Genomic DNA, 12,060 nt, shown 5'->3' with positions numbered 1-12,060 from the left:
CATTATTGCGGAGCATGCGCAGAACGACTGGAGCAAAGTCGGATCTAATTTACATTTTACTTCCGCTTCCAGCCGATCTATTCGGATTCAAACTCAATTCCGAACAAAGTTTTCAGGCGTTTACATGGTCATTTTAGAGCGGAGTTAGGCTTACAATAAACACACGCATTGAATATGAAAGCATTATTATTAACCCATTAAAACTTTAAAACTTTTGTTGCCTCTTAAATTGTGACTTTACAAAAACAGCAGTAATACTCACCATATTAATGATTTAAATATTGGAGTCAATCTTAAAGGGATCATTAAAGGTGCTGTAGGCAGGATTCCGCATCTCCGCCATCTTGCTTAGGGTTACCTAAGCAAGATGGCGATTTGACCCATCTAAGATGGCGATTTGAAACCCAACACAGCCAATCCTGTCTTGTTTTCTCTGACATCACGCCCTTACGCAAGTTAAGCCCCTCCCACAAGAACGTGTGACGAACGCCCCTCGACCAATCACGGTTAGAGCCTCATGGGCTTTTCTGATTTGTCAAAGATACCTGGAGCTGTCGAGATTCCTTTTCAGCTCAGAACAGAGACAGATGGAAACACTGCACCCTTGCGGTAGTGCAATTATGCTACACTCCTAAAGGATTATCAATGGATACTCTAACATTTAATCCAAAGAAAACACAGAAAAATTAGCACTGACTAGCAAAATCCTGCCTACAGCACCTTTAAATTAAAGGATTAGACTTTAATAGGTGAAATTCCTCACTGAATTTCTGACTTCTTGTTACCACATTGAACTTCAGGACCTATTTCCCTGAAATGGGTCTCAGAATTTACAGAATTGACAGTATACTGAATGCATAGCATTTGTGGTAAAAGCACAAAAAAAAATCCTAAAAATCCCACAAAAGAATCACTAATGTGAAGCTTTTAAGAATGTGTTCTGTCACTGCCGTCAATTTACCAGGAAGAAATGTGGCAGCTGCCAGTTATGATCAGCAAATGTTTGAGGCTCAGTGTTTTGATCAATGACAAGAATATATTGACAGGCGGAAGAGACTGGAGATGGATCTAAGCTTGTGGTTGAAAGCAGTGTGCGTGTGTGTGTGTGTGCGTGTGTGTGTGTGTGTGTGTTTCTCCAACAGACATTCGGCGAGGCGGCATCGTTACAAAATGATCTGTTTTTATTGAGATCCACAGACAGCAGGATGATGAGATGGAGCGACTGCACAGCCTGAGTGTTCAGAAACCCGTTCTCAGTCAGATCAGAGCTGTACATTTACAGTAGAGACACACACACACACACACACATCACACACACGCACACACACACGCGCGCGCGCACGCACTCACTCACACATAAATAAAAAAGGCATGCTCCAATGTGACCTCCGACATGTTTCACACTGAATCAGTCACCTTCTCTTTCTGCTCACGCCTCATTGTCCTTTATTCTCCAACGGCTTATTTAAAGATTTTTCGTTTAAATTAACATACTTATATTTGAAGCTGAAGCAGTGTTCTGTGTCATTCTCTCCCCATAATAAATAACATCTACATCATATATTCAACAAACCGGCCCCTCCCTTTCAATAATCCCTCTGTGTTACATACAAAACTCTTATTTCTACACATTGTGACAAACTGAAGAAGAAGCAGCGTCAGCGTGGGACGCTGGCTGGAAACATGCGAGGTGGACAACAGTGGCGTGACGGAGGAGAGGCGGTGAGATGAGGGGGGGCGAGCCAGATGTGGCGCCGGCCAACGTATCAAAACACAAAAGGCTTCCGATGTGAAGGCAAACTCCGCGAGCGACGAGCTTCGTTAAAAAAAAACAGAAAACAGCCAACGGAACATTCCAGGAGCGGCGGGATTCCGCCGCCGAGATTCAGGACACCGTAGAAATCACCTTAGAAAAGATCGTAGAAAAACAGAAGAGCCATGTGGAGGGAGCGCAACGAAAATCACAGCATTGTCCTGGAGGGAGTGGAGGCGACGGCGATGATCTGACCTCAGCGGAGACGTTTCAGACTCCATTTAAACCAAATCCTCAGTGACCGAACCAACCGCGTTGTCAAAGTGAGCCTAGTGAGGCTGGAAACCCAGAATCCAACCAGTGAACCAACCTCGTGCCGGACTGAAAATTAACCTCGTTCACCCTGCGGGTCTTGATGCTCGTTAAAAATCCATTTTCAAGTAGCTTCAACAGAAGAGACACAATTTAGAAAAAAATGACGTCAGTCTCGTGTCAACGACTCCGGCGGTGAATCCAGGCGACTTGGCCGTTCAGACGACGGTTGTTTCGGAAGACATCAGATACTTCTCCCATTTGGAATTTTCACATCGTCACAGATCAGATCTGATATTGATTACTTGTGAGCAGGAAATCAGAACTGGGTCCAGGTCTCCAGAGAGCTAACAGGAAGCTAATGACAAGCTAACCACTGCAAACGAAACATGGCCTTGCAGCAACAGGAGTTGGTTCAGTCCTCCTGAAGGCTCCGTTTACACCACAACACTTTCAAATCAATACACTTCAGTTTCATTCTGGGGGCAACCATTCCTCCTCCATCACCGTTTCTCCATGTAAACGGCGAAAACTAAACTTTTCAGAAATGCTGTGCATCACAGCTGTGGCTAATAATTCTTCTGCTCAGTGGACGAACAAGAAGAGCAAAATCTGGATCAGATTGTCACGACTCCCAGTCCAGATTCCCCTGGTCCTGGTTCCAGTCCAGACTCTCCTGGACTTGGTAGTTTTAGAGTTGACAGCCTCTGTAATAACAATCCAACAGGGTGCTCCGTCCATATGAGAGTCTGTTTTCTCCCATTGTTAGTTTATAGTGTATTGTTCTCGTTACATCGTTTTTAGTGTTTCTATCATTTAAATGCAAAACTTTTCTGAAATGAAAATGCAAAAATGTTGCGTTTTCACTTGAAATGTTGTCGTGTAAACGGGGCCTGAAGGTCACCAAACCGGGGGGAACACACCGAGTTTTCTCAAACCGCCAGTGGAGAACATGAGGAAAACCATCCGACCAAGCGGCAAACTGTGATACAATCATGAACTTAAACAAGAATCTTCTTCATGGGTCACTTGTTCAAAGAAAAGTGCTCGGCATGACAAAAACAATCCATATGGTGTCCATTTTTCAAGATGGCTGTCATATGGGCCTGTGTGTTCTTGCTATGCTCAAAGGCCATGCGGTCTTTCTCCCTTTGCCATGGAACCGTGATACCACATCACATCCGGAAAACACACAGAAGAACACCATCCTATTGGTTTTTTATGCTCCCAAAGAAGATGCAAGGTCGTGGAGATGGCGGCCATCTTGAAAAATGGCCACCATATTGGTTTTTTCCATCATGACCAGAATTTTTCCCTGAAGGAGAGACCGGTCATGGACATTCTTGCCAAAAGTCATGCTTGTATCACCCTTTAAGCGGCTCCGCTGCCGTTTGTCCCCAGTAAAGATGGATAAGCTTGAAGAAAATGATTTGAAACCAAGGAGACGACTTTTTACCAGAGAGTACCGAGACGGGTCTGAGCCGAGGACCGTCCTGGGGCCAGGTGGCAGTCCTCCGGCCACAGGCTGGGAACCCTGCAGCCCCACGGCGGGCGGTGGACCAGGGTGGCGTAAAGGTCTGGACTTTTGCATATATTACACCAGTCAGTCCGCGGGCCGCCTGGTCCTGGTCCTGGTTCTGGTTGGGTCCACCCCGGGGCCCACGTGGCTACTTTACTTTGCACCAGTCAAGGCGTTTGGGACCGTCAGGAGGTCAACAGTGGAAGACTTGAACAGGAGCCCGATGGGCTCCTGTTCAAACAGCAGGACCGCAGAACCTGCAGACTGAAGCACCGGCCAGAAGAGCCACATAGGGAGGACGTCCTTCAGGGAACCACCGGCGCTCGGTTCGATTCCCAGGAGCCCTTGTGTTGGAGCGGATGGCTACTTTTCTTCAGGAGTGTTGACATCGATGTTGGATTCTGCTGGAACCGTCCACTCAGAGGGACATTAAAAAAACACTCCACGTCCGGAGGTTCGGTCCGAAGAGCCAAAAGAGTCCATCAGATACTTCGGCTGGAGAACGCTGCGATCAGGAAGTGTGTTTAGAACTGAAGGAGCTCAAAATAAATCACAGATATGGAAAACACAAGATCTGTGTCCCGGCTCGTCATGAGGGTTTGTGACTGTCTGTTTAAACAACTCCACTGGTTTTAAAGCTAGTTCTCATCTCCTGAACAGAAACTGGAGAGATGGTGGATGAAGTGGTCTTCACAGTGACATGCACACTGCGGTCTTCAGCTCCTCAGGGATCGGCACTGGGTCCCTTCGGCTTCTCTTCAGGTTAAATACTCTCAGGACTCGTTCAGGCCGAAGCTTCCAGAGAACCGCAGCCGTTCTGTGAAGGAGTCCGCATTCGAGAGACAAACTTCAGCTCCTGTTTCAGTTCAGTCTGTCTGACAGAAACACCGCCTGAGGAAACGTGTGCTCAACCTTCTCACTGGCCTGCTCAAAGTTTCTGGTAAAGCTTCTATGATTGTACTGTTCTGATTTCACAGGATTTATGGTTCAGTCTGATGGTTGATGGACTCCAGCCAGAGACTGAGCGCTGAGCTGGCGTTGATAACGTCCTGTTTCACTCTGTTCTCCCATGATGCATTTAGTTTCATGCTGTTGTGATCCTGAACCCTGTCTAGAGACGCATACGCTGGGTATGCATAGACCGAATATAGAAAGATGTTCTTTTAAAAAGCTCGAGTAGCGTTCCCTCCGATGACTGATATAAAAAAAATCCTGGCACATCCACGCCGCACGCCGAGGGGTCCGGCCCGGCCGGTGGTCCAGAGGACGGGGGGCGGGGGAGGGGTCACTCCAGGCCGAAGGTGCTGGTCTCCTCCACGGCGATCAGCAGCTTCTCGTACAGCATGGTGTAGGACGGGTACGGAGGGAGGTCCAGGCGGTTGAAGCAGGTGTGGGCCCTGAGGAAGAGCCGAGTCATCAAACCTTCACGACACCGAGCCGGTGAAGCCCCGCCCCCTGCCCTGAGACCCCGCCCACGGCCTCACCTCGGCAGCGAGCTGACTTTGCCCCACTTCTCGATGCAGAAGCGCCGGAGGCCGTTGGAGCCGCGCAGCGCGGCGAAGCCCTCGTACGGGACGCTGCTGGTCCCCGTCACGAACTGCAGCAGCCGCAGGCGCTGCTCGTTGTTGAAGCGCTCCACCGCCGCCCAGAACCAGCGCATCACCACGTGGCCGTCGTGGTAGCCTGCAGGAGAGAGGAGCGTTTCCTCCACGGTCACTGGCTGCCACTGCCCAGCGGCTCATTTCAAACATCACTTTATTACAATAACTGTCCCTTATATCACTGGTTCTATGATTTGAGGCCCTCTAGTGGTCACCACTGGTACTGCAAGAGGACTGTGAGGGAAATGATGACTCCATAGAAATGTTTCAATATTCAATAATCGAGTCAAATTCCATTCAAATTGAATTGAGCTTGAATCACAAAAAATCCCCTAAAATAGTTGAACAATGTTTAAAAGAATGAACGTCTTGAAAATGGTAAAAATATCAAAAATAAAATAAATTAAATAAAAAAAATTTAAACGGATTAAGCACTTAATAGAGCCAGAAAAAAAAAAATAATTTAAATTGTTCATATTAAAGCTTGTGTCTTATTTGTTAAAATTGCTAAAAACAGCAAAAACAAAGAAGTCTTATCTATAAAATCTACATGGCTGAATTGTTTCAAACAAATTTTAAAAACTGAAAAAAATAAATAAAAATTCTAAAACTTTTTAAAATATTTAGAATGTCTCCATGAGCCAAAATAGCTAAAAACAGCAAAAAAAAAAAAAAAAAAAAAAAGCTAAATAGGACAAAAACTTTGAACTTTTAAGTGCTGAAAGGAAGTCAAGTGGTTCAAAATAAACCAGAGAAAAATAAATACGGTTAAATATGGTCCAATGGATAAAGTTAGTAGAACTTCACAATGTGCATGGTTCAAAGTTAGATTACAGACGGCCAGAGTGAACCTTTCAGATGGCCTGTGGGCCTTATGTTTGAACCCCCTGATGGAAGACCATGATTTCAACGAGCTGATACAGAGTGTGTGTAGAGACACACACACACACACACACACACACACACACACACACACCTCCTCGGTACTCGGTGTGGCTCCTCCAGTCTCCGAGGTCGATCTCCACCGTCCCGGCGATCACCAGCTCCAGCTCCCGGGCATCGAACACGGACACCAACCTGGAGTCCACCACCTGGTGTGTACACACACACACACAAACACACACGCAGGCACACACATAATGGAAACACAGAAATGGAAAAAAAATCATTTTTACTGCAAGCAGCGAGGTTCCACTCCCTTCCCCAGGGTGACGGAGGCGATACGGACCTCGTAGAAGCCCCGGACCAGCGCCTCGGTCTGCTGCACCACCCCCCGCTCCACCCTCCACTTGGCCATGCGCTCGATGTAGTCCTTCTTGTTCTTCTCCGTCACCTGCAGGTTGGAGCCTCCGGACTTCAGCTCTCGCTCCGTCACCTGGAGACACGGAGACACGAGGGACACTCAGGGGACGGTGGAGGCAAAGCTCTCCGTCGGGTGTCTGCAAACCGGCGCCGACCTGTCCGAAGACCTCCTCGTTGACGGAGAAGGTCAGGTCCAGGATGTCCGTGATGTCGTTGTCCTTCATCCACTGCAGAGACTGATGGAACTCCTCGTCCAGGTACTCCAGGTCTGAGAGGTCGGTGGCCCTGAGGGGGGAGCCACAGAGCGCTAAGAGCACGCTAACAGCAGGCTAACAGGAAGCTAATAGCATGAAACTCCTCGTCCTGGTACCCCTGGTCAAACAGGTCAGAGGGCTTGAGGGGAGAACCACAGCGCGCTAACAAGCTAAGACTGGACACAACACAGCTGGCAGAATGCTAACACCCGGCTAACAGCATGCTAGCACTAATTGGACAAGCTTCCAGTGGGTCTGTATTGATCCCGTGTCAAATTACAGCCAGTGAAATCGCTAAAGAAAACCATTTTAAACACTTTAATTCCAGGCAATTTCACCAAGTAAATACCAAATAACTAAATAAAAAGATCTGAGGTAATAAATAATGAATCGTTTGTGGTGAAGTTGTTGAGTTAGTACTGACAGGCGGAGCAGAGCTTTGTAGAACGGTCTGGTGAAGAAGGCGTCCAGCAGGTTACTGATGGATCAGAGCCAGACCCAGGATCCGCCCGCTGAACCGGAACCTACACACACACACACACACACACACATCAGCATCAGAAACATGAGAGCTGGTCCCGCCGGTTCCTCCCAGGTTACCATTCCAGATGGTTCTCCACGAAGGCCGACATGGGGCTGATCTGGACCGTGTAGGTGTCGTTGGCCGAGTACTCGAAGAGGCCGTAGTACGGGTTGAAGAGCTCCTGAGACAAGAGGAAGAAGAACTCTCTGGAGGGGCCGCTGTAGTCCAACCTGAGGAGACACGGAGACGCTTTACTCTCAGCTGCCATGTTAGGTAGACGTGTGTCAGCAGAACTCATGAACTGACGTATCAGTAGGACCGCAGAGTGACCGCCTGCCCCCGCTCTGTCCAGGACTCAGTGTTTAATGGCTTCTCCACCATCCAGGAAGTTGAGAGTGTGTGCTGCCCACTGATGGTCAAACTAACAGTCAGTCTCTTTCTCAGACATAGTGGGACATGTGGTCACCCTTGCAGCTGCCATCTTGGATGGGTTCCCACTTCGACTCTAGTACACTGACTTATTGACTTCTATGTAGGAACGAAGACCTTTGATCAATCGTGTGTGTGTGTGTGTGTGTGTTTGTCTGTGTGTGTCTCACCACTCCTCCCCCAGGAAGGTGACGTAGAGTTTGTTCCTCTGCAGTTCTTTGCGCGAGTACGCCATCACCCTGGTTGAAGGTTCCCTCCAGCAGATGTTCTCTCCGGATCAACAACCTGCAAAAAACCTGCAGATCAGCAACAGAGGACCCCGATCCTTCAGCTGATCCCACCCGAACCTGTCCCCGATCCCACCCTGATCTTCCTCCTGACCCCCGAGCTTCAGTTCATTTCATGACTTTCTTACTTGATCTTTCCGGGACCCTGGCCGTAGCCTTTGGCCTCTAACTTCCTGTAGAAGTTCCTCAGTTTGGCCTCGAAGTCTCTGCGGTACGGCGCTGGAGCCCGGGCCCTCTGCAGACCTGGTCAACAGGAGACAATCATTTAAAGAACGAATACGTCATTGATCCCCTGAGGAAGTTCCTAGATAAAAAAAAAAACACGATGAACAGAAGCTACCTGGAGAGTTCTGCGGAGACGAGACGGGCGAGCAGCGGGGGGAGAAGCTGAATCCGGGGTGGATGGGGTGCGGCGGGACGTAGGACATGATCTCCTCTTCAAACAGGCTGAAAGACAGAACGCGGCCGGCGTTAAAGCTGCGGCTCTCTCCGGACGCGTCGGGCCGACACGGAGCTCGGCGGCGGTCTTCACCTCAGCAGGATGACCAGGTCGGCGTCGCACGACAGCTTCTCCACACCCTGAGTGCCTTCGGTCCGGATGTAGTGGATCTTCTCCTGAAGGGAACAGGAAGAAGGACGCTGGTGACGAGCTCAAAGCACGGCGGTATTTCTGAGCCAGATCATCCATATAGCCACAGTTTATAAAACTTTTGGATTTGAGCGAGAAATCTCTCTCCAAAATGTATCTGGAGTGGACGGGAGAAAATCCTGCACTCTCCTCAAACAAACGCATCTGGAGAGAGAACCGTCTGAGACGGAGACAAAATGAAGCATTGTGAGAATCAAAGGAAAAAAAAACTACCGTTTTGAAGGTTTGATTTGATAAGACTGAGCCAGAAATGTGGCTGTGGGGACAAGAGAAATACTTTTTTTATTAAATCAAGAGTCTCTCCCACTTCAGCCGTCTCCAATACACACCCATTATAACTCCAAAATGGCCTGAAATTCTCTCCACACTTTAAAGCTCACAGTTTAAAATAGTAGAAGATACTGAAATGAGGTTTTCACATCTTAACAGAGGACACAAATTTCAACGTTTTGATATTTTAATGGCGTCTCTACATCAAAGTATGGTGAGGCACGATGGACTTGTTCAGGGATGAATTTTTGTGTTTTTTGGCGACTCATCTGGAATATGCGGGAAAAAATTCCCAGTTTTTGGCAATTTTCTTGCTGGAACACAGAGAAAAGTCATAACACACGATTCCCAATTCAGGAATGGCGCCGCCAGACCTGAGGGCGTGGTTCCTGCTCAGGCTGGGCTGCCGCTCCTGCAGCATGTCGAAGATGTTGGGCTGCCGGAGGAACGCCACGATCTTGTCGTTGTAAGCTGGCGAGGAGAAGGGACAGTTTCAGGGGGCGCTCTGCGGGTGGTGGGAGGGCGGTGAGGGTGGAGGTCGCCTACACGGAGCGCTCAGGTGCTGGGGGTCGCCGTGATGCTGGCTCCGGATGGCGGCCACCAGGCTGTTCCCCGGACGGGCCATCAGGGAGGCCCCTCGACTCCTGGAGACGTCGGAGGCCTGGAGGACACACACCGGCACGTTTCACAGATCGCTTCAGCTCGTTTGGTTTTACAGCGAGAGGAGGCTGACGTCAAGCTACGCTAAGCTATAAAGCTAGCTAAGCAAAAGAGAAGCTATTTTAGGTTTATTTTTTCAGATGTTTCCAGATGTTAGGTTTATTTTTTCCAGACAGGGCTGAACCCATCTGTTCTGCCATATAAGTAAGTTACTCAGACACCCGTTCCTTTATAGCAGCCATAGGCAAGAGGAGGCTGGTGTCAAATTACAAGGTCTACACCTGAATTCTGAATTTTAGTGTCTTTATCACTTCCTAAACTTTTAATCAACAGAAAAAAGCTACTTTTCTGGTGTTGCTAAACCTGTTAGCATTAAAAAGGTAATTATTTTGTTCTTGACTGTGAACTTTTTGCGAAGCCAAGCTAACCAGTGACAGTCTATTGTAGTGAATTTTAACCATAAAACATCTCCAGCTGTGTGAACCCCGTGCAGGAGTCCGTGTACAGTCCCAACACTCCCCGTGCAGGAGTGTGCGTACCTCTCCGGCGCTGTAGCTGCGCAGGCGCTGCAGGTGCTGCGGTGGGCCAGGTGACCCGGCAGCCGGCCGTTCTGCAGGGGGATCCGGGGGTCGAGAAGGTCGTGGCTCGACTGTGTGATCCACGAAGAAAGACTTGGGGAGAGGACAGAAACGCAGGAATCAGACGGGCGACGGCGACCTCCCGACCTCGCCGGGGACGCCGCCCTGCGGCCCACCTTGCCCTGGGGGTCGGTCTTGATCTCCCAGCCCCGCGGCAGCTCCAGGTGGGTGTCGGCGAACTTGTTGAGGAAGACCACCAGGTCCCGGTTGTGCTGGTAGCGCTCAAAGTTCCTGGCGTCGCGGCGAACCTTCAGGATCATGTGCTTCACACAGCTGCTGCTGGTGAACATCCGGTAGGCCGCCTGGAGAGAGAGAGGGAGAGAGAGAGAGAGAGAGAGAGAGGGAGAGAGGTGTAGAAGTGTGTCACAGACATGTTTATTAGTTCACCGTGTGTGTGGTGTGGTGTGTGTGTGTGTGTGTTACTCACATAGTTTGCTGTGCAGCACAGTGAAAAACTCGGGGTGTGTGATGAACTTGACGGCAGGCGACTGGAGGAGGTGGCTGATCTTCTGATGATTGACAGGGGAGGCGGGGCCTGCTGAGAGAGAGACACACACACACACACACACACACACACACACACACACACACACACACACCCCACACACACAATGATGAATTAATAAGCATGCTATGTACATAAATATGATGGTAACCTCCTGCGCTCAAAGTGTCTGGGTGGATCACTACTGTGTGTGTGTGTGTGTGTGTGTGTGTGTGTGTGTGTGTGTGTGTGTGTGTGTGGTGTGTGTGTGTGTGTTGGTGTCTGTCTACCTGCGGGGGGGGAGTCCGACTCGCCCTCCGTGCTGCTGCTGCGCTCTAACCTGGGACCTCCACCCTCCTCCTCTGTGGCCATGGTCCTCTGGATGTTCTGGTACCTGCAAGGAGGAGGAGGAGGAAGAGGAGGAGGAGGAGGAGGGGGAGCACACATGATGAAGATGACGATGAAGATAATGCTTCAACAGATCCACTGAGAGATTTTCATGAGGAGAGTGGTGAGTTCCCTCTGCAACCACCAGGTGTCAGTATAACCCCACAGATGGGGTCAAATCCACTCCCCTCACCCAAACAGCAGGAAGATCCCCGTCTTTACAGTGCCTGTGTGTGTGTGTGTGTGTGTGTGTTGTGTGTGTGGGTGTGGTGTGTGTGTGAGACCTCTGACCTGCGGTTGAGCTGCTCCATCTGCTGGGTGGAGGCCCGATCGGGGGATGCCGTGGCTGCACTTGCCGCCGTGGCTCGGCCGCTGCCAGGTGGTGGTCCGGTTGACGTGGTCCACGTAGAAGACCCGGCCCGTGGCTGTCCACCCGGGCCTCCCAGTCTGAGGAGAGCAGGACAGCAGGGGCTTCTTCATCATCATCACCCTCAGAACAGGCAGGGTCTCGGCCGCCCGCCAGGATCTCTACTGATCTCGGACCGCAGGTTGAGAAACAACCACAGAACAGTTCGTAGGCAGGAGAAGACAAAACAACACCGGCCCCGAAAAAAAAAAAGAAAAAAAGTAAAGCCCTGAAACTATGCTAATGCTAACGCTCACGGGGTTAAACTGGTTCAGTTTATTTCTACTTCCTTCCTGAGCTGATGAAGCAGAAAATACTGAATCTGGAGAGAGAGGAGGGAGGAAGGAAGGAAGGAATTAAGAGCGAAAAAACGAAGAACGAAAAAACAGAAAGGAAGGAGGGAGGAAGGAATTAAAGAAGGAAGGAATGAGAGAACGAGGGAGGAAAGAAATAAAGACCCAACAGGAGACTTGGGGGGGGGGGAAATAGATTGTATAACAGAAATCTTGACTGAGTGAGCAGAAGAAGCAGCAGGAGCAGAAGGCAGAACCACTTCCTGTTCCACAGAGGAGACTCGCCTGTCCTC

General features: G+C 49.5%; 1 protein-coding gene across 1 annotated transcript in view; it reads right to left on the bottom strand.

Moving 5' to 3' along the window:
- Positions 1-4,865: 4,865 nt before the first annotated feature.
- LOC115394464 (E3 ubiquitin-protein ligase HECW1) overlaps positions 4,866-12,060 on the bottom strand; it is a 34,909-nt gene continuing 27,714 nt past the window's right edge. The window contains 24 exon segments of the mRNA XM_030099782.1: positions 4,866-4,981; positions 5,069-5,267; positions 6,162-6,276; positions 6,414-6,560; positions 6,643-6,772; positions 7,166-7,218; positions 7,220-7,265; positions 7,342-7,494; positions 7,864-7,931; positions 7,933-7,978; positions 8,109-8,223; positions 8,321-8,427; positions 8,513-8,595; positions 9,273-9,370; positions 9,446-9,560; positions 10,099-10,139; positions 10,142-10,212; positions 10,214-10,230; positions 10,314-10,503; positions 10,630-10,732; positions 10,972-11,075; positions 11,360-11,394; positions 11,396-11,488; positions 11,490-11,515. Of these exon segments, the coding sequence (XP_029955642.1) occupies positions 4,870-4,981; positions 5,069-5,267; positions 6,162-6,276; positions 6,414-6,560; positions 6,643-6,772; positions 7,166-7,218; positions 7,220-7,265; positions 7,342-7,494; positions 7,864-7,931; positions 7,933-7,978; positions 8,109-8,223; positions 8,321-8,427; positions 8,513-8,595; positions 9,273-9,370; positions 9,446-9,560; positions 10,099-10,139; positions 10,142-10,212; positions 10,214-10,230; positions 10,314-10,503; positions 10,630-10,732; positions 10,972-11,075; positions 11,360-11,394; positions 11,396-11,488; positions 11,490-11,515 (2,267 nt within the window). The 3' untranslated portion in view covers positions 4,866-4,869.

The sequence above is a fragment of the Salarias fasciatus genome, chromosome 9, assembly GCF_902148845.1.
Source record: "Salarias fasciatus chromosome 9, fSalaFa1.1, whole genome shotgun sequence".
NCBI lineage: Eukaryota > Metazoa > Chordata > Actinopteri > Blenniiformes > Blenniidae > Salarias > Salarias fasciatus.
Note: the sequence above shows the minus strand (reverse complement) of the source record. Positions and strands in the feature narration are given on the sequence as shown.